Source organism: Pelophylax lessonae (assembly GCF_965119305.1).
Source record: "Pelophylax lessonae genome assembly, chromosome: 3".
Taxonomy (NCBI): domain Eukaryota; kingdom Metazoa; phylum Chordata; class Amphibia; order Anura; family Ranidae; genus Pelophylax; species Pelophylax lessonae.
In genome coordinates, this window is record NC_138770.1 from 478,124,657 (window position 1) to 478,152,343 (window position 27,687).

The following is a 27,687-nucleotide window of genomic DNA, read 5'->3' on the forward strand; positions in this document are numbered from 1 at the left end:
AAAATGCCAGGACCAGAGATCCTAGCAAGGAACTAGTTCCTTACTCCTGATTCGGCAGAAAACAACAGAGTATCTATAGCAGGAATTGAGAGTATACCCCCTGGAACTGCCCCATAGGCATAGTCAAGTTTCTTTCCTGCCTAGTGTCCTACATTTATAGGAGGCAGCATAACCCAATGGTTAAGAAGAATCAAGAGCTGTGTCCGTCAATGAACGAAAGAGAAAAGTTTTTTATACAGAAGGTTGGCTTATTTTGAAGTATGTATGTACAGTAGCGTAAGCACTCAATACTTAGTCAGGGCACCTTTTGCATGAATGCCTGCATCAATGCGGCGTGGCATGGAGGCGATCAGCCTGTGGCACTGCTGAGGTGTTATGGAAGCACAGGTTTCTTTGATAGCGGCCAGTAGGGTTATACTGCCCCCTACAGGAGTAGGACACTAGGCAGAAAAAGAAGTTCTGACTACACCTATGGGCAGTCCCAGGAGGTATACTCCCTCTCTCTGCTATAGGATGTCAGTTTTAACAAAGCCGTTTCAGAGAAAACAATACCAACCCAACTCAAAATAGAGGGGCAGGTAATGTGTCCGTCAATGAACTTCAGAGAAAAGGATTTTACAGTAAGACAAAAATCCAATTATCTCTATCATTCATTGACATATGCAGTTTCTGTTCTTCATAACAGTAGGGGCGTCCCAAAGCAGTGCCACAAGACATGAGGGGTGGGAACAGCAGAAAATAATTCCCCAAGGCTGAACCATAGCCAACCAGGCAACCTAGGACTCATCAGAACAACAGGATGAGACCCATCTGAAAAAAAAAAAAAAAAAAAACAACAAAAAAACATTAAACACCCTCAAGGGAGACAAACACCCTAGAACGGCAGCCTGCAAAACTTTGTGGCCAAAAGAAGGCATCTACAGATGCCAGCACCTTATAAAACTTTGTAAAGGTATGAACAGATGACCAGGTAGCCACCTTGCAAACCTGAACCACAGATGCCTGATGGCGAAAGGACCAGGAAGCACTAAGCGCCCGAGTAGAATGCACCTTAACAGGGAAAGGAGGAACCTGACCCTTAATCGAATAAGCATGCACAACCATCTGATGCATCTGTAAATAGTCGCAGCAGACACAGGCAGCCATTTCTTTGGTACATCTATGAGTACAAAGAGCGAATCTGACTTTCGAAAAGACTCAGTAGTTGCCAAGTAAACCCTGATTGCCCGAACCACATGCATGCCGAACCACATGCAAAGTATACAGTGCAAATTCCTTAAGATGTTTAGGCTTAGGACACAAGGAGGGCAGCACAATGTCCTAATGTAAGTGGAAACTGGAAACCACCTTTGGAAGACCGAACCCCACTTTATCCCTGTGAATCACCAGATAGGGAGAATGACAGGACAACACCACCAGTTCCGACATCCTGCATGCAGAAGTAATAGCCAGCAAGAAGACCATCTTCTGGGGGAAGGTAAGCAGGAGAATCACCCAAATATTTTCAAAGGGAGGTTCCTGGAGAAGCGGCAGCACCACATTAAGGTCCCAAGGTGGCAATGGAGGTCGCACCAAAGGTGCCAAGTGTCTCAACCCCTGGATAAAGTTATGCATCAGTGAATGGGTGGCTAATGGCCTTTGGAAGAAAATTGCCAAGGCCGAAACATGTTCGTTGATAGTACTCAAGGCCAACTTTTGATCAACTCCCCGTTGAAGGAAAGCCAAGACCTGTGCCACCGAGTAAGAGCAAGGAGGAACCCCAAGAGACTCACACCACGCAATATACGACTTCCACATACGATGATAGATCTTTCTAGAAGTCGCTTTCCTCGCTGTAAACAGAGTGGGAATCACTGAAGCAGACAATCCTCCGCCCTTCAGCACCTGTCTTTCAACAGCCAAGCCATCAAAGCCAGCGACTGTACAGAAGGATGTAAGATTGGCCCTTGAAACAGTAGATCCTCCCTGAGAGGAAGTCTCAAAGGAATGTCTGTGACTAGCCTGACCAGGTCAGCGTACCAAGCTCGGCGAGGCCAGTCAGGAGCCACAAGGATGACCAGAATCTCTTCCCCCTCTGGTTGGGGGGCCTATAGCATACGCCCAATATTACCTTCCCCACCGTGCCTTTCCTTTGAAGCTCTACCCATAGTGATTCTGCCTCGTCCATAGCTCCATTATTAATATCATCCCTCATATTTACCTGTATACTGTTCTTAATATACAAACATACCCCTCCCCCTTTTTTACCTTCTCTATCTCTGCGATAAAGGGAATACCCCTGAATGGTCGCCATCCAGTCATGAGAGCTGTCAAACCAAGTCTCAGTTATCCCCACAAAATCTAAGTCCTCCTCAAACATCAGCAGCTCCAGCTCTCCCATCTTGTTGGCCAGGCTTCTGGCATTGGTATACAAGCCTCGTAATTTTGATCGGTTACATTTATCCTCATTTGATGTTTTTAGGCTGCTCTCTTAATTTTCCCCCGTACCCACCCTGGGGATAGGAGCTCCGAACACCCTACCGCTAATGCCCCCATTTCTGCCCTCTGAAACTTGCTTTCCACTGGCTAATTCTACATCTGTACCCTCCCCCCCATTCCCTAGTTTAAAAGCCCCTCTAACTTTTTGGCCATCCTCTCACCCAGTACGGCTGCACCCACCCCATTTAGGTGCAATCCGTCCCTACCATAGAGCCGGTGGCCGACTGAGAAGTCAGCCCAGTTCTCCAGGAACCCGAAACCCTCCTTACTACACCAGCTCCTCAGCCACTCGTTAACTTCCCTAATCTCCCGCTGCCTCTCTGGTGTGGCTCGAGGTACAGGTAGTATTTCGGAAACTACTACCTTGGAGGTCCTAGTCCTAGTATCTCACGGCTGACCTAGCGCTGGGTCTGCACACGCTGGCTGGCTGGGGTGACCACTGGATCTATATATCCAGCCCGTCACCCAGATCTGGCTTAGTTACTTGTAGAGCTCACTGGAAAAAAATATGGATAAAAAAAAATAACTAGAAAAACTTTTGCCAGGACCAGAGGTCCCAGCAAGGAAGTCGGTCCTTACTCCTGACTAGGCAGAATAAAACTGACATCCTACAGCAGAGAGAGGGAGTATACCTCCTGGGAATGCCCATAGGCGTAGTCAGAATTTTTCTCTACCTAGTGTCCTACTCCTGTAGGGGGCAGTAAAACCCTATTGTTATGAAGAACAGAGACTGCATCTGTCAATGAACAATAGAGAAAGCAGGATTTTTATGAGGGGTCTTCCCCCACTGAGCATCTAGGAAAGAGTCATCCAACAAAGTAGAAGCTGTTTAGGTCTACAGGTGGCAGTGGAAGGATGTGTCGTCTGCAGGCTCCGGTACCATCTTGGGCTTCTTCCATGTTAGAGCCTGGGAAGAATTAAGTCTTTTGGGCTGTGCATAGCCATTCATGTGGTGTGCGGTTGATCCACTGGTCATTCTTGGGCAAAGTGAGGTGTGCATGTAAGGTAGAGGGCTTTGAATAGCTTATCTAGTGCAGGACCCTGTCACAGCTCCAAGAACAAGTGCCCAAACTGTTTTGCAGCTAGGCCATAAGGCAATACAATGCCCCGTCATAGCTCCTTTGCCCGTTTCTAATCACCTGAAGGAACTGGTAGTCTTAAGTCTGCCTGTGTCTTGAAACGTTTGTTCAAGTATTACCTGTTTTTTTTTTTTTTTTTAAATACTTTTATTGGGTTTTTCAAAACCGAACAGAGAAATAGCACAAAAAAGGAAACCATAAGCAACAATAATCAAGATACATGGATAGGTGTGAGACTCGTGGGCTACAATCAACTGGGAAGTAATACCTGTTAATCATCAGAAATCCAGTGAGTTCCCTAAAAGCCTGAGGTTAGCTGACATACTGGCCTTTTCTATACAGAAATTTGAACCAGTGTTATTAGCCCTGCATGAGATTGTCCCTGCTGCACTACAGAACACACCCTAATGCAAGAGGTGAGGAGAGCAGGAAGTGTTCTGTAGTCCAGCAGAGGAGAACCGGGCCTGAATGACACTGTAGAATAAGGAGAAGAGTGTAGTTAAATCAGCAGGTATTTTTCTGTACTTTAATATTTAAACAGACAAAGCATGTAGGTTTTAAGGGTGATGTGTGAATGTAGCCTGCATATTCCTTTTTCTATACAGACGTGTTATAAAATGGCTTTTAAAAGATAACTAGTTCATCTCAAAATAGCTTCTTTTTACCTGATTACTGATAACAGCCAGTGAGGACGACTGTGAATCTTCCACTTCTTCTGGCAACCCCAATGCATGTTCTTGAGGAATGATAGTAAGAAGACCATTTTTTCTGGTAAAAACTATTGGCAGATCAGCACAAGTCCCCGCTCCTATTATGTAATCTCCTGAAAAATAGAAAAAAAAAAAAAAATCAAATTAAATCAGATTTTTCTAAGAAAAAAAAAAGTGATTTTGTTACCTTAAAATCTATTTCTCTTAATTCATTGATAGACACAGCTCTTCGCCGCTTTTACCAATGGGTTTATCACATCACCTAAAGGAGCAGGACACTAAGCAGAAAAGTACAAAGTGCTGCCTATGGGAAGTCCTAGCGTGTATAAAATCTAGGACAGGGTTGGACGGATGGAAAATAGTGATAGAAGAGGCTGTCAGGCCAGGAGCGCAAAAAAATATGATCTGACTTCCGGAGGGACAGCTATACACGAACTGCTCGGACCACGTACAATGAGTGCAGCCCAACCTTCATATGATGTGATGGATATGGACACAAAGCAGGTAGGACAATGTCCTCCCTCAGGTGAAAATCCAACTTTACTCTCAGAAAAAGGAAGAGCATGCACAGAGGTGCATCTTATCCACGTTCCAAGACCAAATAAGGAAACTTACAAGATAGTGACGCCTGTTCCGGCATCTGCCTCGCAGAAGGGATAGCAACCAAGAAGGCAACGTTTTAAGAAGGAGAAAGCAGGGGAATACTCTAAAAGGGAAGCTACTGAAGGACTGGAAGAACCAAATTGAGCTCCCATGCCAGACCAAGAAAACCCCAGTGGGTCACCATGGCAAATCCCTTGGATACAAGTATGAATCACAGAGCTCATGGCTAAAGGATGTTGAAAACAGATTGCAAGGGCAGAACATGTGGCTCTTAATGGTACTCAAGGCAAACATTTGTTCATTGCTGCTTAAGTGAAAGGCCATAACCAAGCCACCAAGAAGGAAACCCCAGAACCTCACACCAGGCAATATAAGCCTTCCAAGTCTGACAATATTCTAAGAGGCACACTTGCCTTTACATGTGGGGATTACCAAACCCGACAACCCCATCTCGCAAAACCTGGCTTCAACAGTCAAGCTGCCAAAGCCAAAGATGGTCAAGCAAGGTGGTAAACTGGACCCCGGGGCAGGCAGGCGGGAGAGGGGGGCTCCTCCCCAAAAAAAGAAAAAAATATAAAGGCAACCACCATGGGGCACTCAAAACCAGTGGCACCACATTGGTGTACCATGGGTGACAAGTTTAGTCTATTGCCCACAGAATTACCTAAATATTTTCAGCCTCTATCATGCTCAGAAGGTGAGGGAGAAGCTGGAATGGAAGAACCATGTAAATGAGGTGATACTGATACCACAGTGCCAACAGCACATCCACTGCACCCACCAGGGTGACCCTCACTCTTGCCATGAAAATCAGTACCTTCATGCTGAGGCATAGGCAGATTCAATGGAACACATTTGAGTGCAGGGACCACTCCATGATCCTGTGTCTGATGACTAATGTAAAGCGCCTGATAACTCTCAATGCAGGGAATGACCTGCGGAAGAGCCGGATGTGTTATTCCTCCCACAGAACAATGTGTGATGCCTCCAGCATCGCAGCTGCCTTCCCATGCTGCTCTGGTGGTTGACAGTGTTGCCATTCAATTGGATCCTGATTGGGCACCTCTGTAAAAGGTCCATCTCAAGCTCCTGACACAACCGGACCATTCTGGAAGAAAACCTGATGGAGTCTGCAAAAGACCCGAGACTGGGACGGAGATTTGTCTTCCAACAAAACAATGATCCAAAACAGCAAAATCTACAATGGAATGGTTCAAAAATAAACATATCCAGGTGTTAGAATGGCCAAGTCAAAGTCCAGACCTGAATCCAATCGAGAATCCGTGGAAAGAACTGAAAACTGCTGTTCACAAACGATCTCCATCAAACCTCACTGAGCACGAGCTGTTTTGCAAGGAGGAATGGGCAAAAATTTCAGTCTCTCAATGTGCAAAACTGATAGAGACATACCCCAAGCGACTTACAGCTGTAATCACAGCAAAAGGTGGCGCTACAAAGTATTAACTTAAGGGGGCTGAATATATTTGCACGCCCAATTTTTCAGTTTTTTATTTGTGAAAAAAAGTTTGAAATATCCAATAAATTTCATTCCACTTTAGGATTGTGTCCCACTTGTTGATTCTTCACAAAAAAAATGAATTTTTGTAAAATCTTACCGTAAAATTCCTCTCTCAGTCTTCTGACAGTCGCCGCCCACTCATTCAGTCTTCACCAATGGGTATTGACCTCTTATCCATAGGAGCAAGCTAGGCATAAGACTTGTTAAAAACAAAGTAATTTACATAGATACACCTATGGGGGCTGTCCCACTGGTCCAATAAGCCCCTGCTATCAGCCATCCCAACTCAGTTTGGTAGCAAGCAGTTAAAGTCCAAAGAACCCCAAATAGAGGGCCGGGGGCGGCGACTGTCAGAGGACTCAGAGAAAGGAATTTTACGGTAAGAATTTGCAAAAATTAAGTTTTCTCTTACGTCCTCCGACAGTCGCTGCCCACTCATTCAGTCTTCACCAATGGGATGTCCCAAAGCAGTGTAGACATGAGGTGTGGGAAACGTAATAGTCACAAAGGCAACGCAGCACCCACGTCAGAGAAAGGAACCTTACGTGAACAGAAAGGTATCCTCTGGGCAACAGAAAAGCTCAACTGGAGCAACAACCCAGCAAAGCAAATAAAAGGGCAAACAACCCCAACAGCAAGGGACCCGCAAAACTAGGGTCCCCATAAGGCACCCCCGCACACAGAACTTTGCAGCCAAAGGAGGCATCTGCCCATGCCAGAACATCAAGTTTGTCGAATTTTGAAAAGATGTGCACTGACGACCAAGTCGCAGCCTTGCACACCTGGGCCACCGAAGCCTGATGCCGGAAGGCCCAGGACGCACTCACCGCTCTGGTAGAATGCGCCTTGACAGGGAAGGGCGGTACCCGTTCCTTTATCAAATAGGCATGTACAATCGTCTGTCTCATCCATTTTGAAATGGTCGCCGCAGACACAGCCATACCCTTTCGAGGTCCTTCAGGAAGGACAAAAATAGAATCCAACTTCCGAAAGGATTCAGTGGACGACAGGTATACCTTGATCGCCCTGACAACATCCAAGGAATGTAAGGCAAACTCCTTAGGATGTTTAGGATCCACACAAAGCGAAGGCAAGACAATGTCCTCATTAAGGTGAAAATCGAAAACCCCTTTTGGAAGGAAGGACTGGTTGGGTCGCAAGACCACCTTATCCCTATGAACCACCAGATAAGGGGAGCGGCAAGACAAGGCCGCCAACTCCGACACTCTGCGTGCAGAAGTGATCGCCACCAGAAAAGCAACCTTTTTCGACAGCAGAGGCAAATAAATTTCCCTGATGTTTTCAAAAGGGAGGACGTTGCATAACGGACAGAACCAAGTTCAAGTCCCAAGGAGGTAGAAGCGCCCACCGAGGAAGAGCCAAGTGACGCACACCTTGAATAAAGGTGCGAATCAAAGAGTTAGACGCCAAGGGGCGCTGGAAAGGACGGCCAGTGCAGACAAATGGTCCGCACCAGTTTGTAGGAAGGCCAACACCCTCGCCACCGAGTAGGAGTGAGGAGGGAAGCCTGTGGATTCCCACCAAGCAAAATAAGCCTTCCAGGTATGGTAATAGATCTCACTGGACAAGGTTTTCCTAGCCTTGAGCAAAGTAGGGAATGACCTCAGATGAGAGACCCCTGTCTCTCAGGACCTGGCATTCAACAGCCATGCCGTTAAAGCCAGTGACTGTAAAGCAGGATGGAAGATCGGTCCCAGAGACAGTAGATTGTCTCGTAACGGTAGCCGCCATGGAGGCTCGACGGCCAGTTGAATGATGTCCGCGTACCAGGCCCGGCGCGGCCAGTCCGGGGCTACCAGAATCACCAACTTTGGTTCCAAGACCAACCTGCAAAGGAACCTGGAAAACAACTGAATCGGGGGGAGCCATATATCAGACGATACCGGTGCCAAGGCACCACCAGCGCATCCGAGGCGTCTGCCAGAGGATTGTGCGTTCTTGCCACGAACCTTCCCACCTTGTTATTTAGCCGGGACGTGAACAGATCCACATCCCGGGATCCCCATTTCACACACAGCATTTGAAACACCTCCGGGTGCAGGGACCATTCCCCCTGGTCCAGGGTCTGGCGGCTCAGATAATCGGCCTGCCAGTTCTCCACACCCGGAATGTGAACTGCCGAAATCGCCGGGACGTGAGTCTCGGCCCAAGACAGAATACCGGTCACATCCTGGGCCGCCGAAAAATGGAACCCGCAACCATATAGGCATGGCGGGCCAGGGATTCCAGCCTCCTAAACGTAGGGTCCCTAAATACCGGAGAATCCTCGGTGGGTACCAGAGTGGACCTGTTCAATCTGGACACAGTATGATCCACTTTAGGGGCAACAGACCAGCGCAAATCCGTAGTAGACGCAAAGGGATAATGGAATTGAAACCGTTTTGGCACCACAAAATTGCGCTTCAAATTGCGCCATTGTTCATTCATAATTTTGTGAAACTCAGCGGGGCAAGTAAACACCTGCGCCACCTTTCGGGATCTGTGGGTACCAAAAGAGGACCGCTTGCCCGGAGGATTGGGCTCATCCTCTAAATTTAGTGTATTTTTTACAGCAGTAATCAGTGCAGCCATAGCTGTGCGTTCTTCGGCCGTCCCAGGGGGGGAATCATCCCCCTCCTCATCCACCACCTCCCCTTCAGACTGGGAAGAATGAGACCCCTCAAGGGGCACACTATCTACGGCAACCATGTCAGACTCAGAATCAGAGGAGTGAGAAATACCTAGGCCTTTTTCTAGAATCCCATTCAGCAATCAAAAGATCCACCTTGGACGCTAAAGTCGCAAGTGCAGCAGTCAGTGCAGAAGATCCAGAGGAGCCTGAATCATCCACCAAAGCTGGGGGAAATTTGCTGTCCTGGGACTCCATGAGAAAAGTTTTTTTTTTGGTACTGGCCCTTAAGAGCACAGCGATCATACCGCAGTACACCACTATGAAGGACTATACTGATAGACCCCACAGGCAGGAATGAAACTGATAGCCAGAGATATTCTCCACAAAACAGCAAGACGGACCCTCACAAGTGTTACCACGCTTGCCTGCCGATCTCCTCTGCATGAAAAAGGAAGTGATGTCACACTGCATGAGGCTGAACTGGATTCAGGCTAAGGGAAAATGGTTGCCCATAGAAAGCAATGGGAGGCTCCGGGAAAATGGCTGCCAATATGTGTACAGAAGGAACACATTGCCACACACAAGATGGCGCCTGAAGGCGCCAAAATACACTACATACATAGCTGCAGAAGTTCCCATAGTGAAGCCAAGCAGCTGCCCACCTTAAAATGGCGGACCCACGGTTTTTAACCCCGCAGCGGCCGCCGCACATGTCTGCACCCCAACACACCCGTTTGCAATCTAAGTATCCAGAAGACCTCTCCTACATAACATTTTGAAAATATCACCTCCTCTGTGTTTACCTGTTTAATAACCTGTACCTTGACTAGTGATAGATCACCTGCATGTGTAAGATTAAAGTGTCTGGCTACATTGGTGGATTTATTACCCCTGGTATCACTTAAATGCTCACAAAAATGTTCCCTGAGTTAGCGTGTGGTTCTACCCACATACTGAATAGAGCAAGCCCCACATGTGATCAGATAAATGACATAACTCGTGTTACAGTTAAAAAAAAAAAAAAAAAGATCAATCTCATATGTCCTGTGACATGTATGTGAACAAAAGGAGCTGCCCATTAGTATCTGTGAACACAAACAACTCACAGATCCGCATTTGAAATTACCCTTACAATGTAACCAGGTAGGGGATTTGTTTGAAGGGGAACCAGAGTTGAAGAAACTGGGTGACAAGGAGTTGCCCAAAGTTTTGGCTCCCCTTTCCACCACTGACCCATTCCATCCAGGATTTCTGTACAAAAACCATCACCCCATAAAGTTGGTAGAGGTCTGTAGACTATATCCCTGATTGAATTCTAAACTGTATGAAAGAACTAGCGATGGAGAAATATTCTCGCTGGAGTTAGTATGTGTTGTATATTTGTACTTGCATTCTTATTTTTGTTTTTATTTACATTTGTATTTTTACTATTTTCCACGTCTTTGTCCTCACACCTTAACTACACAAATCCCCTGATCTACCTACAGTATTTTTGTAGAGGAGATCTGTCCTATTCTTTCTTGAGGCTATAGACAGTGCCCTGTCCAGGGACTATCTGGGATAGCCTCTCTCCAGGAATCTATTGTACAACATACCTGCCTCTTTTTTTAAAAGTATTGTCCTCACTGCAGATTATCCTAAGTCTTAAGACTTGTCCAACAGAAATTCCCTTAGGCCCCTTTTCACACTTGTGCGACTTATAATGCGATTTGGGACTGCAAAATTGCATGACAAGTCGGTCATTATTTCCAATGAGTACCATTCATATCTTTGCGACTTGAAGTCACACCGACTTCAAAGTAGTCCCTGCACTACTTTGGCACAGTTTTGATGTGTTTTTTATTTTCCATTTCAATAATTATTGAATTTTTGCAGTATTAACAAGGCAAATGAAACATAAAGTACAATTTTATAACAAAAGTACAGGAGATATAGATACAACCGTGTAACAAAAAACTGTATATAACTCAAATAACAGTCGAGTGAGGATCAAACAGAGTAAACAGTAAAAGTAGTCATGTAGTATTTTATCATCAGGAAATACAGACAACCCATCAGTGAGAAACAGGGGATAGAAGGGAGGGTGGGAGTGAGGGATCCAGTCCGAGGGGGATCCTAAAATGGGGGCTTAGAGGAAGAGGAGTAGAATCTGCTTTGCGTCCAAGGTTGACATTTGGCATGGAAGCTGGAGCTCTTGGAAATAGAATATGCATAGGCTTTTTCAAGGGCGAACTGAAGGTTGATTTGTTGTATCACCTCCAAGTGCGAGGGAGGGGACAACTGTTTCCATCGCCTAGCGATAAGCATTTTTGCTGCGAGGAGTATATGAGTCGTCACCACCCTCAGACCAGGAGGGACACCGTCCATACCCAAGAATAATAACGCTAGAGCTGGATTGGGGGTAGTGATCACGCCAGTAGACTCTGAGATGATCTCAAATACCCTTCTCCAATAACCTGTCAGGCTTTTGCACGACCAAAAAATGTGCATGAGGTCTCCTGGTTGACCACAGTCACGCCAGCAGAGAGGACTACTTTGAGGGTAAAATTTGGATAATCAGAGGGGAGTTAGGTACTACCGGGTGAGGAGCTTTTGTGTTTGTTCCCAGTGAGCGGTACATTGGGAAGTTTTGTATGTGCTACGAATGGCTACTGACCATTGGGCATTAGAGAAGGTCATTTGGAAATCTTTTTTCCCATTTCAACATGGGGTCAGTTTTGGAGAAGGCCAATTTAGATTGCATGAGATTATAAAAGACGGAGATGTTTGGAGTGATTGGAAGCTCTTTAGAGAGTCTTGTGCATATAGTTGGTCGACTGAGTATACCCGCTGAGGTCAGTTTAGTTAGCTTGGTGTAGGGTAGCAAGAGTCCTAGAGTATCCATGGGCAGAGGTACTACTGTTCGAGGAAGGGAGGTGGCAGAGAAAGTCAGGAAAATTTGCCAGGCTTTTATAGTAGCCTGAGTGGGGAGGGATAGCAATGAGAGATGCAAGGGTCGCCACATGTCAGCCAACAGCAGGAGGCATAGGTCTTCCGTCTTTGCTAGAGATGATTCCACCATCTTCCATGGGAGGCAGTGGGATCTTGAGAACCAAGAAGGTAGAGGCGATAGTTGCGATGCCAGGTAGTAATCCAGGATGTCAGGTAGTAATCCTGGATGTCAGGAAGACCCAGACCTCCAACCTTTCTGTGTCGGACTGAATGGGCATAGCTGCAGCTGGCTCTCCGCTTCTGCCATACAAACTTGTGAAGGGTCTTGGTAAGGGTCGCAATGAAGCGTTTGAAACTGGGATGGGAAATGTAAGAAAGACGTATACAATCTTGGGGAGGCACATCATTTTAAAGAGGTTGTAAACCCCTTTTTTTTTTCTTTTTTCCTTTTTACCCTTAAAGACAAACACATAATATATGCATCGCATACTAGCTCATTATGAAATACTTACCTTAGAACGAGCCCCTGCCGTGCCGCCCGCTTACCTGTATGACGGGCGACATGTCCAGTCGCCCGTCTTCCGGGATCGCGGCATCCGGCCATCTAAATGGCCAGAGCCGCGACGACGTCACTCCCGCGCACGCGCGCGGGAGCCGACGGTCACGGCACGTTCCTTCAGAGCGCATGCGCCAGTGACGTCACTGGATGCATCAAAGGTAAATATCTCCTAAACGGTACATGTTTAGGAGATATTTACAGTACCTATAGGTATGCCTCATCATAGGCTTACCTATAGGTACAACTTGCCTAGGAGGGTTTACTTCCTCTTTAAAGGTGGCAATCCTACCAGTCCAGGTCAATTCGGTCTTCTGAAAAGTGTGTGTCCGTGAGGAAAGTATCAATAAGAGGGTTGAGGTTGGATGATAGGAGTTTGGACGTAGGGAAAGTCAAATTAATACCTAAATAAGGTATAGTGTGGTCGACCCAGGCGTAAGATAGTGAAGTAGAGAGATGTGCCCGTGCTGTTGGGTGCATACCCATGTCTAGAATCAGTGATTTAGTGTAGTTCACTTTGTAGTAAGAAACCTCGCTGTACGTGCTGAGAATTTGGTGAGCAGCCGGCAGTGAAATTAGGGGGTTAGTAAGACAAAGTAGTACATCATCCGCAAATAGGCTAATGCAATGATGGGAATCTTTAAATTTTAATCCAGAAATTAAAGGGTGAGAGCATATTGATTGTGCAAGGGGTTCAATCAACAGGTTAAAAATTAAGGGTGAGAGGGGACATCCCTAACAGGTACCATTGTTGATGGAGAATGGTTTTGAGAGAAGTTCAGAGGTCATGACTTTGGCAGAGGGGGACGATTAGAGTGAGATTATAGCCGATAAAATGGGACCCGTAAATCCAAATTTTAGCAGAACGCCTTCTCTGCGTCAATAGAGAAAAGCAGAGAAGGCGTTCGAGTGCGCTCAGCATGGAGGATGATATTAATTATGCGTCGTGTAGCATCTGGGGCTTGCCTGCCTTTAACAAACCCCATTTGGTCTGGTGCTATAAGGGAGGGGAGGATGGTGGCAATTCTGTTGGCTATATGTTTCGCATAAATTTTGAGATCCAAATTTAATAGGGAGATCGGTCTAAAATTAGCCGGAGAGTCCGGGGTTTTACCTGGTTTAGGGAGGGTGGAGATGTGTGCCTGAAGCATTTCTGCAGGGAGAGTTTGCGATGTCATGGCTTTAGAGAAGAGGTGAAGCATGTAGGGGGAGAGAGTATCAGAGAGTGAAGAGTAATATTCATTGGTGAGGCCATCTGGACAAGGGGATTTGTTTACCGGGAGGGCGCGCAATGTTTGTTTAAGTTCTGCCAGTGTGAAGGGGCTATTAACCACTTGCCGTCCGCCGCCCAACTATATACAGCGGGGGTGAGCCCCTCCCAGGCAAAGTGTCATACCGGTACGTCACTAGCCTGGGAGCGAATAGGGGACGAGCGTGCACCGCCTGAGGCACGCTCCCACCCCCGCTCGTACCCTAAGAAGCTGGCGCGTGTGACTGGCGGACACGATGTCCGCCGATCACTCGCAATCGTTGGGTGGAGAGGGAGAAAGGCAGGAAGGCAGGCGGCTAATGTAAACAAAGCCGCCTGTCATTCTTCCCTGTGTAAAAGCACAGATCACTCGGTCCTGCTATGTAGGACCATTGATCTGTGCTGTTACACACAAAGCCACATCCAATCACAGTAAGAAACATGCCCCTAGGGACACACTTAACCCCTCCCTCTCCAATAAAGTTACCCCCCGTGTCATTTTTACAGTAACAGTGCATTTGTATAGCACTGATTACTGTAGTAATGTCACTGGTACCCCCAAAAGTGTCAAAAATGTCAGTCAAGGGTCCGATCTGTCCGCCGCAATGTCGCAGTCCCGCAAAAAAAAAAAAAAAAAACGCAGATTGCCGCCATTACTCGTTAAAAAAAAAAAAAAAATAAAAATGACAATAATTTTTCCCTTCGTAAACGCAACAACTTTTGCACAAACCAATCAAAATACGCTTTTTGCGATTTTTTTTTACCAAACATATGTAGCAGAAAACAAATTGGCCTAAAATGTTAAAAAAAATGATCAAAAAAATTGCACAGGTGATCAAATACCACCAAAAGAAAGCTCTGTTTGTGGGAAAAAAAGGACGTTAATTTCATTTGGGTACAACGTCGCATGACCGCGCAATTGTCTGTTAAAGTCATCCGGGGCTTAAGTGGTTAAGAAGTTCTGTAGATGAGGGAGAGTTTCGGAAGAGAGAGACAGTGCAGACAATTGTGGATATCTGCATCCGTGGGCTGTGGGGTGGACGGGTCGTCACATACGTTGTAAAGAGAACTGTAGTAGTCCGCAAAGTCATCCGCTATTTCCTGTGGGTGTAAAAGTGTGGTGAGGAGATTTTGGTGGAGGAACGTTTGGCTTTAAGTCTGCTGGCTAAAAATTTACCAGCTTTGTGTGATGCGTATAAGTTCATATGAGTTCTGGCGAGCAGTTTGTTGTGGCGGTCACAGAGTAGTTGGCGCAGGTCCGAAAGTAGGGCAGTGAGGCGGGTTAAGGTGGGATGGGAAGGGGCTGCTTTGTGCAGGGCGTCCAAAGATTTAATATTGGAGAGAAATTTATCCAATTTGGCGGTGAAGGCTTTTTTCAATCTAGATCCCAATTGGATTAAAATACCTCGGGCATAAACTGAGTGGTCCAGAGAAGGGAAGGGTCAATGTCGGGACAATCGTTGTGGGAGAAAAAGTCTGACAGTTGGGTTTTCAGGGATTGGAGAGTGTCCGGGTTAGATAGTATTGAATTATTACACCTCCAAATTAATGAAGAGGGGAGGACATGACCATTTGATAGTGTTAAGAAAATAGCTGTGTGGTCAGACCTGCGTGGTCAGACCAAGTGATCAGGGAAATAACCGAGTCTTGAACATAAGGCAGGGTGGATTTACTGATTAGAAACATGTCGATTCTGGTATATGATTTATCCCTAGGGGAAAATAAGAATAATCTTTTTCGTCAGCATGTTGGTAGTGCCACACATCATGGAGGTCCTCGGAGGCGAGGAGGTGTTTGAGGGTCGGTAACCTAGAACGTTTTCTAGAGGATGAGTCCATGATGTGGTCCGCCACCAAATTGAACTCACCACAATACACCACATTACCAAATTTAATTTTGGCAACCTTGGAGCATAGTTTGCGGAGGAATCTCAGTTGGTGGGTATTTGGGGCATAAACATTCACTATGGTATACTGAATATTATTTATAGTGCAAACAAGAATCAGATATTTGCCCTCTGTGTCCGCCACCACTTCAGAAGGGGTGAAGGAGACAGTCTCTGAAAGCGAGCAAAACCCTTTGTTTCTTTTTTTTTTTTTTGAAAATGCTTTTATTGAGTTTTAAGAAAGAACAAACAGTACAAGTAAAATGGTGGATAACAAATAACATGTCATATAAATCACGCATAGACATTGCGTACGGTCAACGAGGAAATTAAATGTAGACATACAGAGCAAGTTATCAAAAAGAACATTACAGTGCAGTACAATATGAGAAAAGATGTCCATAACAAAGAGGAAATCTGAGAGGACATCAATCCGCCAGAACAGAATTGAAAGGTTCACATTAACTTTTTATCAAAATAAGTGCCAGAACACCAAGGGTCCCAATCTCCAGAGAATTTACTGTGGCGTCCGTCTCTGATAGCTAGAATTTTTTCATACATGAACATCTCATTCACAAGTCTGATAACCTCTTTAATCTCGGGGGCAGTTGATGATTTCCAATGTCTCATCACAGTTAGACGAGAGGCATGCAATATGAACATACACGTAGGCCTAAGGGAAGAGTGAAGGGTCGTGGCTCCCAATCCCAAAATAGCGAGTGCAGGGTCAGGTTTCAAGAGGTGTCCGGTAGTATCGGACAGCATACGAAAAACCGCTGCCCAGAAGCTACGAAGATGCAGGCAGGACCAAGCCATGTGGAGCAAGGTGCCCACATGTCTGCAGCCCCTCCAGCATTGGTCAGAGGGGGGTCTACCTGATGTAGAGGAAAATTTAGCTAATAAGTAGGGGGTGTAATACCACCTTTGATGAAGCTTCTGGGCAATTTCTGTATGATTGGCACATCTGGTATATTTATAGTTGCATTGAATTGCTTGAAGCCATTGGGCATCAGTGAATGAGTTGTTAAGATCCCTCTCCCATTTCATCATGTATGAGGTTTTGGAGAATGTCGCTTTGGACTGTAATAAGGCGTAGAACAAGGAGATACCTTTACGCTTGGGTGGATCTGTGGTAAAAAACTCCCAGACTTGGGAGGGTATAGTCGCATTAACATGGCGGGAATTTTGCAGCAAATGTCTAAGCCGCATATATGTAAACTGTTCAGTTTTTAAGCGTGGGTGTGAGAGAACTATGTCTTCAAACTTTAAGATATCGCCTGCCCGGTACAGGTCCTGGACATAGAGAAAGCCCGAGTCAGTCCAAAGGGTCAGGTCTAGGTTTTCCGTTAAGTAGGTCAATGACGAGAGGGGAGTAGGAATGGTTTGGGTGTTAGAGGAATTTATTGGTTGTGAGATAAAGATCTTCCATGCTGCCAGCGATGCAGCAAGAGTAGGATGGTCATGATATTTGTGGGAAGGTAATTGAGGGGAGATTATCAAAAGGTTTCGTAAAGAATTAGGGTATACTGCATCACCTTCAATGGACAACCAGGATCTGTCCGCGGAGGATCGGAACCAGTGTCGCAGCTGGTCCAGAAGGGATGCCAAATAGTAGTCCTTCAAGCATGGGAGACTCATGCCCCCCACCTGTCTTTGTCGAAACAACATAGTGGCCCGACACCTGGGTCTCTTACCTGCCCAAACAAAGCTCGAGAGCAGAGATTGTAGTTTCGCAAAAAAAGAGGTGGGAAGGCGGATGGGAATTGTCCTGAAAAGATAAATGATTTTGGGTAGTGATAATTTTAAACGCTGCTAAACGGCCAGACCAGGAGAGAAAGTAAGAATTCAGTTTAGATAGTTCCCTTGTGATGTCTTGAATTAGTGGTTGGAAATTATACTGATAAAGGTGTGAGAGTCTGGATGGGAGACATATGCCCAAATATTTAATATGATCCTGAGCCCACTGAAATCGAAATTGATGGGATATCTTAACTTTGATGTCTGCTGGGATGCCCAAGCTCAGCATTTGAGACTTGGCGTCATTAATTTTATAAAATGAAATCTCATGGAATGAAGATAGGACACTTTGGATGTGTAGGAGAGATTGAAACGGGTTCAATACAGACAGAATCACGTCGTCGGCAAACAACGTGATCTTGTGCTGGGCACCTCTGGAGGCAATGCCAGAGATTAGGGGATGTGATCTAATTTTCTCGGCCAAGGGTTCCATAATCAGTGCGAATATTAAAGGAGACAATGGGCAACCCTGGCGGGTGCCATTCGTGATTTTAAAGGGGGAAGAGAACATGCCATCCACAAAAACATGAGCCGAGGGTGAGGAATACAATGCAGTAATCGCTGAATGGATTCGACCTGTAAAGCCAAACTTGTCCAGCACCTGCGACATATACCCCCAATGGACCCTATTGAAGGCCTTCTCTGCGTCCAAAGACAGGAGCAGAGAAGGCCTTTTCGATTTAGAGGATAAATGGAGCAAATTTAGCATACGTCTCGTGGCATCGGGAGCTTGTCTACCCTGTATAAAACCTACTTGGTCTTGGTTAATTAGCTTAGGCAAAAGTGTGGAGAGTCTACATGCTAAAAGCTTGGCATAGATCTTTACGTCCACATTCAATAATGAAATGGGACGAAAATTTTGCGGTTTGTCGGGGGGCTTGCCAGGTTTGGGGAGAGCGACAATGATCGCCGCCAGCATTTCAGGGGGGAAGGAGGAGTGATCAGCTGCTTCCCTAAAGATGGACACCAGATGGGGCAGGAGAAGCGGACCAAAGGATTTATAGTATTCCGATGAAAAACCATCGGGGCCAGGGGACTTTCCCAACGGTAGAGAGCCAATAAGCTTCTCAATTTCTTGTGTCGAGATGGGAGCATTGAGATGTCCCAAATCCTCTTCGGACAGGGAAGGCAGCTCAATGCTCGTTAGAAAATCTGTTATTCCAGGAGTAGACGGTTGTGGGGTATTGGGGTCAGACTGTAGATTGTACAAGGATGCATAGTAATGCATAAAAGCATCCGCAATGTCTTTGGGATTGTAAAGTTTAGTTTTGCCGTCGGCATCTAGAATGTAGGGTAGTTTCTTTCTCACAATCTTATCCTTCAATTGGGTGGCCAGCAGTTTACCTGCCTTGTTTCCATGTCCATAAGAATTTGCTTTGAGGGACCTAAAGGCTCTGTCGTGTTATTGAATGAGTAACAGGCGAAGATCATGTCTAGCCTGAAAAATGTCAGATTTTATGGAACTAGAAGGGGAGCGTTTGTTCAGGGTGTCTAATGTAGTGATTTTCGTCAGGAGGTCGTTTATCTGTTTTTGTCGTTTTTTGGCTTGAGAGCTGAGTTGTGTGAGAATGCCCCTCATGTAAGCCTTGTGGGCGTTCCATAAAATAAAGGGATCCGAGACAGAGGAGCTGTTTATGTCGAAGAACTCTCGCAAAGCGGCAGAGAGCTCCAGTTTTAGTTGCGGGTGGGACATGACGTGAACATCATTCCTCCACCTGTTCGCTCTAGTTTCTGCTCCGGATCCCCCCATCACCACAGAAACCGGAGCATGGTCCGACCACGTGATTGTATGGATCATGGATTTGACTATCTTTTGGAGTAGGAACTTATCTACCAAAAAAAGGTCTATTCTCGAGTAGGTTCCATGTACCGGAGAGTAGAAAGAAAAATCTCTCTCAGATGCATGCTGGCAGCGCCAGACGTCGAAGGTGTCGGACTGCAACATAAATTTACAGAGAGTGGGCCTAGTCCCCTTTGAAGTGTGGGCCGAGGTGCAATCTAAGGTGGAGTCGGGAATGGCGTTAAAATCGCCGCAAAGTATCAAGTGCCCCTGACAAGCCCTAGCTATCTTCTTCCAAAGTTTACAAATGTAGCGTATCTGATGGGCATTGGGGAGGTATAGATTGACAATGGTGTATAACACATTATTGATCACACAAATCAAAATAATAAACCTTCCGTTCTCATCACAAATAATTTCCTTCTGCTCAAAGGAGACGGAATCTCTAATCGCAATTGCCACCCCATTCCTTTTCTTAGTAGAGTTAGAAAAAAAGAGATGTGGAAAGTGGTGGTTAGAAAAGGAAGGCAGGTTTAGAGAGGAAAAATGGGTCTCCTGTAAGCAGAGGACATCGGCGTGGAGGCGCCTCGCCTCTCGCCATAACATACTGCGTTTGTGAGGGCTGTTTAACCCTCTAACATTAAACGATGTTACCTGAAAAGACATTTTAACGCCTTAAAGTAGGGACAGCAAATTCGCCCATTTTATGGTCAATGTGTGTTACCCGTTGGTCGATTTCCGCCACCTCAGATTTAAATTGGCGGGCCAGCGTAAGAATGTCGGCGTGAATCGTGGTGCGTAGAGAAACCAGCATATCTTTCAATATTGTGTCCATCACCGGTTGATTAGAGGTAGGGAATTCAAGGATTGAGTCCTGCAATTCCCTGGTAATATCAAGGGAGGAGGTGGATTTCTCCAAAATTTTGGAATGTTCATCATACATATCATCATATCATCATGAAGTTTAGGTTTAGTTTTAGCCGGGCTAGAGGACGTTGAAGAGGCGCTGGATCTGGCATCACCTGAATGTTGATGGGATTGAGAGCGGTCGCCATTAGGGTTGTCAGAGAGAGCTCGTCGGTCCGATGGACCAGGAGGAGAGTCACGAGATCCAGTAGGGGGTCCATGCAGTTGGAATTTGTGTGGCTTATGGAAAAAGTCAGTCATTTTGCCAGGTCTAGATATTCCCTTCCTCTTCTTCGAAGACATAGTCAGGCACACAGAGATGTGATAAGGCCAGATAGGAGAAAATTGAGGTCCTGCTGCAGTAGTGTGACTGGCTTACCCGCAAGCTGGCGCTTCAGCAGTGCATGTTATTTACGGGTATTCCGTGTTTGCCAGGTCTAGAAATGTACAGCGTCAAAGGAGAACAAAAGATAGTGTCCCAATATGTAGTTTGGTAGAGACCAGAGCACAAAGCCTAAAACGAAGCTGCAACTTTTGTGGGAGAAGGAGAGGTGGCCCGTGGCAGTCACCTAAGGGGAGGCTAAGAGTCCCGCAGCCTAGTGGAAAGGGTGTTGCACTGACTTACCGAGTGTTCGGCAGGTAAGTAAAAGTCCTGGTGCTGAGCAGGTCTGATGAGCCTCAGGGACAGTCCAGCTCAGGGCCGCTTCTGGGAGAGTGGATATGGCGCAGGAGATCCCGGGTCCAGGACCAGTTCACTGCACGTCCGTACAGGCAGCTGCCCGCAAAGTGATCGCGGGGGGTGCCCGGCGTCCTGCGCTCTCAAGTCGGGAACCGGTAGAATAGAGCTGCTGAGCCTCCTCTCCCTCAGATGCCCGGAGGATGGGCGGGTCGGAGTTCGCAATGCAGCCGGGCCGCGCCTCTCAGGAAAGGCCGCGGCTCGCGCCGTCCGCTAGGCCGCACCAACTCGCGGGAGGCGATCCGGCCGGATCTGCTCCAAAAAGATCCCCAAACCTTTCTGGTAGGGAACCGGGTCTCGTGGGCACCTGGTCAGGGCAATCTGAGACCTGGAAACCGGAGGATGGCTGTAGATTGTAGTCGGTTAGTGCGGAGCTCAGTCCTAGGCGTCTTGCTCCATCGGCTTCCGGTCACGCCCCCCCAAAACCCTTTGTTTCTTGACTGAGGCTGAAGATGTAAAGATATGAGGGTATTTGACATGAGTGTATTTGCGGGGAGTTGTCCTTCGTGAAATGGGTTTCTTGCACCGCTAGGATATCGACCTTGGCATTGGATGCTTCCGTCCATAAGGAAAAGGGTTTAGCCGGATGGTTAAGGCCTCTGGCATTAAGTGACATCAGTGTAAGCACCATTCATGTGGGTAGGAGAAAAAAGGTGTACGATAAATACCTGCTGAGTCCAGACAAGATTGGACAAAGTCCATAGGAAGAACAGAAGCAAACTGTTAACCTGGGAAGGTGGAGACATAAGGATCACTGATAATGTCCAAGCAGGGGAGTGTTGACGAAAAGTCCCAACATCTTGGAGGAAAGGAATCTTGGAAGACCGTTGCAGAGACTGCTGTAGGACGGTAAAAGGGAAGAGACAACAAAAAGTACAAAGAAAAAAAAAAGTTCAGAAATATGCATAGGTAAAAACAAGGTCTCAAAGGACCGAAAAGGCAGCATCTGCTGCAAAGCGGTGAGGGAAGAGAGCACGGTGGTTAGTACTCGGAGGCAGCCGGGCCTGGTGAGCCCAGAGGTAGGAGATAAAACAGAATTTTTGTAAAATCTTACCTGTAAAATTCCTTTCTCTGAGTCCTCCGACAGTCGCCGCCATCTTCATATTCGTCACAATGGGGATATTAGACTTTGCTCCGTAGGAGTAGCTAGGCAACAGAATATGTCAATATTAAAGCTTTTAACATATCCCCACCCCAGGGGGTGGTCCCCTCAGTCTATACCCTCCTGCTTCCTGTTTCATACTTCAGTTTCAGTGGAATAGCAGTAGAGTACCTAAACCCCAAAAGAGGGGCGGGGGCGGCGACTGTCGGAGGACTCAGAGAAAGGAATTTTACAGGTAAGATTTTACAAACATTCCGTTTTCTCTTACGTCCTCCGACAGTCGCCGCCATCTTCATATTCGTCACAATGGGGACGTCCCAAAGCAGTGCAAACATGAGGGTGGGAAACGCAGCCGCGCCTAAAGGCAACGCAGTCTCCACATCAAAGAAAGTAACCTTACCAAAGGAAGGAAACCAGCTGGGCAACATGAGAAAAAACTTGCTCAACGGGAGCAATAACCCAGGAAAAAAACAAATAACCCAGGGATAAAAAAATCCCAAACAGCCCAAAGGTCCAAAACAAGGGACCCTAAGGAACCGCCGCACTAAGAACCTTGCGGCCAAAGGAAGCATCTGCCGATGCTTGAAACTCCACTCTGTAAAACAGAGTGAAGGCGTGCACGGTCGACCAAGTCGCCGCCCTACACACCTGGGCCACAGAAGCCCCATGACAGGCCCAAGACGTACTCAGAGATCTGGCAGAGTGCGCCTTCACAGGCATAGGGGAAACTGTTCCCTGCAAAGCATAGGCCTGTTCAATGGCCTGTCCGAACCAATTGGCGACGGCAGAAGCCGACGCCGCTACACCCTTCCGAGGACCCCCGGAAGGACAAACAAGAATCCGACATGCGAAAAGATTCAGACGATTGTAGGTCTGTAAATCCTAATCGCCCAAACAACATCCAAGGAGTGCAACTCCACCTCCTTCGGAGGCATAGACTTCGCGCAAGGCGAAGGCAAGACAATGTCCTCATCGAGGCGAAATTCCAAAACCCTCTTCGGAAAAAAAGAAGGGCTAGGTCGCAAGACCACCTTAACCAAGTGAGTGACTAGATACGGACATCTGCAGGACAAGCAGCCAGCTCCGACACTCAGCGAGCCGAAGTGATCGCCACCCAAAAAGGTGACCTTCTTGGACAACATAGACAACAAGATCTACCTGATCCGTTCAAAAGGACCATGTTGTAACACGGACAGAACAAGATTCCAGTCCCAAGGAGGCAGAGACACCCTCCTAGGAGGGACCAGATGCCCCTGAACAAAAGTGCCAACCAAGGAGTTAGATGCCCTAGGACGTTGAAAGATAACGGCCATCGCAGACACCTGACCCTCGATCGTAGCCAGCGCCAAACGCTGGCAACACCCTTTCGAAGGAAGGACAACACCCTACACACCGAGTACGGGCGAGGTGAAAACCCCCTGGACTCACACCTGGCAAAATAGGCCTTCCAAGTACTGTAATAGACCTTCCCCGAGGAAAATTTCCTCGCGTCGATCAAAGCGTGAATGACCTCAGGGGAGAGACCCCCATCCCTCAGGACCTCGGTCACAACAGCCAGGCCGTCAAAGCCAGCGACTGTAAAGCAGAATGGAATATCCGCCCTTGATACCGGAGATCTTCTCGAAGAGGCAGACGCCACGGGGCGTCGACCGCCAAATGCACGAGGTCTGCGTACCAGGACCGGCGAGGCCAGTCCGGTGCCACAAGAAACACTGTGTTCTGGTTCTGAGTTCAACCTGCAAAGGAACCTGGACAGCCATTGAAACGGTGAAAACGCATACATCAGTCGGTACTGATGCCACAGAGCTACCAACGCGTCTGACGCGTCTGCCCGAGGATCGCGCGGCCTTGCCATGAAGCCTTTTCACCTTGCTGTTCAGACGAGACGCGAACAGGTCTACCTCCGGAAGACCCCACTTTGCGCACCACATCTGGAAGACATCCGGGTGGAAGGACCATTCCCCCTGGTCCGGGGACTGGCGGCTTCAGATAATCTGCCTGCCAGTTCTCCACGCCCGGAATGTGAACCACCGATAATCGCCGGGACGTGTGTCTCGGCCCAAGACAGAATGTCGGCCACTTCCCGAGCCGCTCGGGCTCTCTTGGGGCCCCCTTGGCGATTGACGAAAGCCACCGCCGTGGCATTGTCCGTCTGCACCCGAACCGGACAGCCCTGTAGCCCGTCTGGCCAACGTTGAAGGCAGAGATTCACCGCACGCAATTCCAGAATGTGGATCAGAAGGGAGGAAACCTCCTCCGACCAAGTTCACTTGGCGGACAGAACGCCCAGAACACCACCCCAGCCCAACAGGCTGGCATCCGAGGTGACCACCGTCCAAGAGAGAGGACGAAAAGACTTGCCCCCCGACACCGCTGGGGACTGGAGCCATCACAGAAGATCTCTTCTGGTGCGATGGCCTAATGAAATCTGGAGATCCAGAGATTGCGGTCGCCCGTCCCACCTGGACAGGATCTCCGCTTGGAGACCCCGCGTGTGAAACTGGGCGAAGGGAATCGCCTCGTAAGCCGAGACCATCAATCCCAGACATCTCAAGCACGTCCGGAGTGACGAGCACAGAACGTCCCTAAGGGACCTGACTTCTTCCTGAAGAGTCCTGAGTTTGTCGTCTGGTAGGAAGATCTTCGCCTGGACCGAGTCCAGAATCATTCCCAGGTAGGGAAGACGAATCGACGGGAACAGCGTCGACTTTGGAAAATCATCGTCCAACCAAACTCCTGTAGAGTCAGCATCGTGATGGACAGGTCCTCCTCCAGACCCTGGCTGGTCGCAGACTGAACCAGAATATCTTCCAGATACCCCAGGACAGAGATGCCCTGGGCTTTCAACAAACCAGAAACCGGTGCAAGCACCCTGGCGAAAAACCGTGGAGCCGAAGCGAGACCAAAAGGTAACGCCACAAATCGGAGTGATCCTCCGCAATGGCGAATCGAAGGTACCTCTGGTGACCCTCGAAAAACGGGATGTGAAGGCACGCATCCTTCAAGTCGATGGAAGCCATGAATTCCCCCGGAACCAGGGCAGCCACCACCGACCGCAGGGATTCCATGCGTAACTTGCGAACCCGCAAAAAGCGGTTCAGAGCCTGTAAGTCCAGAATTGGACGTACCCTGCCCTCCTTCCTGGGCACAGTGAACAGAGTGGAAGAGAAACCCCCGAAATCTGTCCCGAGGAGGCACCGGAACCACCTGAGGGAAAAAATCTGCTCTCCGGCCGAGAGAGAAAAACTCGATCTTGTAGCCAGAACAAACGATTTCCTGAACCCACCAGTCCCGAACACGGGCCAACCAGGGTTAAAGAAAAAACCGAGCAAGCGTCCCCCCACCCCAGAACTGGGTGAGGACGCCCCTGCAGGCCGCATTGTTATGGGCAGCGGGTCCGGACTGGCTGGACTTCTGGCAACCTGACCACGGCTTCTTTTGGGAGCCTTGACCATTGAACAGCTTGCCCTTATAGTGCGCCCGAAAGGACCCCCGAGAGGGCCTAAAAGAAGCATGCTTCTTACCATGAGCAACCTTAGCCTTGCGGGATTGGGGCAAGAGTGTGCTCTTACCACCCGTGATCCCCTTTATCAGTGTATCCAAGGATTCTCCAAAAAGGCGAGATCCATCATAGGGCAGATTGGCGGCGAGACAACACCGCCACACTGTCTACACGTGCAGCCAACGGTACTATATACAAGTCCGCATCACACAAATACATGACACCCTGATGGATTTGATCCACCAAATCCAATGTCGCCGGTGAGGCTGAATCAGCCACCAGGACGCGCCTGAGTACCTGTGTCCAATTTGCAACAGCCTGGGCTGTCATAAGCGAAGCAAATAGAGCCTTTAGCATAGAACCCATAATAGAGTAAGTATGATGGGCAAGAGACTCCAGCCTCCTGTCCGCAGCATCCCGGAACACCGGGGTGTCCTCTGCAGGAATCGCAGTGGACTTATTCAAAACCGCCACCGCGTGATCCACCGGAGGTGGCACACACCACTGCTCATCAGTAGCGGGCGTGAAAGGATACCGCAGCCTGAACCTACTTGGTACAGCAAAGGGCTCGCGTATATTGCACCATTGTTCCCTAACAGCGCGCTGAAAATCAACAGTGCAAGAAAAGACCTACTCATCCTGTAAACGCAGTGTTTGCTTGATAAAAGCAATCAATTCATCCATGAGTGCAAGCTCTTCAGGCGAGCCAGGGGGAGAATTATCCACCCCGTCTACCTCAGCCTCCACCTCAGACCCCACAAGATCCAGGGAGGAACGGGACCCCGATAAGGAGACCCCAGCTATAGCAGCCCCATCACCATCACCCTCCGATCAGAGGAGATTGAAACTCTGGGTCGTTCTGTGGATCGAGCAGCCACAAGCATTTGCACCTGAGCAGCAATGTTAGCCATAACCGCAGCCAAAATCCCCCCCCCCCCCTGGGGGGGGAAACAGCAGTCCCTTGGTCACCCACCAAAGTGGCAGGAAATATGCTTTCCTGAGAATCCATTGCCCCAATACCATGCCGGGGAATAAAGGGTTAACAGCCCCTTAAACAAGCGCGGCGAGCGCTGCCCACCGCATACACACACTAACACAATTTTGACCCCCACAGGGAGAAAAAACTCAACTCAGGCAAGGAAATAGGGACAGGGAGGTAAAAACCTGTAAAGACCACCGCTGCTGCCTCGATCGGTGCACCCAGGGAAAGGAAGCAATGCAACACAGGGCGCTCTATGAAAGCCTATGGAAGGCTACAAGAAAATGGCCGCCCGCAGTGAGACCATGCGGCCGGAGTGAGCGCTGCCAAAATGGCGCCGAAAACGCCGCTCCTCCACCTCAGTGAAGTGGAGAAAACACACCACAGTATTAAAACATGGCGGACCGCCGCAGCAGTCGCTGCAAAATGCCCCAAACATGAAATAAACATGCCCCACAGCACACAGCCGTTCACACATTCACAGTCTGACACAGATAGTGCAGCACATCCCCCCCTCCTCGCAGCCCACAGCATGCAGCCAGAGAGATAGGGAACTTAACAGTGTGAACACAGGCAGGGTAACACAGTCCCAGACTGACACCCCCCAGACAGACAGGTCCCCACACAGATACACTTACCTCCTAGATGGCGTGGGGAACCCGCACAGGCGAACAAGCCACTGCACATGTGACAGGGAGTGTCACATCCAGGACGCAGCAAAAATGGGGTTGAGAAACCGCACAGCGTCCAGTGAGGTAGCCACCTCACCATAGCATCCCTGCGCCGAACATGGATGGGTCGTTCATTGCGCCAGGAGCGTTACCTGGCTGAACGCTCGATGGCAGGCTGGGAAGCCACTGACCCACAACCTGCTAACAGGGGGATCAGCCCGAGACCCAGCCCACACGAATCCTCTTCATCAGAAGAACTAACGCTGACAAAAATAACAGCTAAGTAAAGAGAGAGAAAAAACAAACAAAAATCAAAAAAGAATAGAGAAAGGCTGAGACAAAATGCCCCAGCATAGAGACATCCAGCTACTCCTGACAAGCTAGACATTGAAACTGAAGTATGAAACAGGAAGCAGTAGGGTATAGACTGAGGGGACCACCCCCTGGGGTGGGGATATGTTAAAAGCTTTAATATTGACATATTCTGTTGCCTAGCTACTCCTACGGAGCAAAGTCTAATGCCCCCATTGTGACGAATATGAAGATGGCGGCGACTGTCGGAGGACGTAAGA

At 48.0% G+C, this 27,687-nt stretch overlaps 1 protein-coding gene across 2 annotated transcripts in view; it reads right to left on the reverse strand.

The window, feature by feature from the left end:
• NUP133 (nucleoporin 133) overlaps positions 1-27,687 on the reverse strand; it is an 899,557-nt gene that overhangs the window by 571,430 nt on the left and 300,440 nt on the right. For both annotated transcript variants that reach the window (XM_082249111.1, XM_082249110.1), the window contains exon 10: positions 4,223-4,380. In XM_082249111.1, coding sequence (XP_082105237.1) covers positions 4,223-4,380 — 158 coding nt within the window. The remainder of the gene's footprint in view (positions 1-4,222; positions 4,381-27,687) is intronic.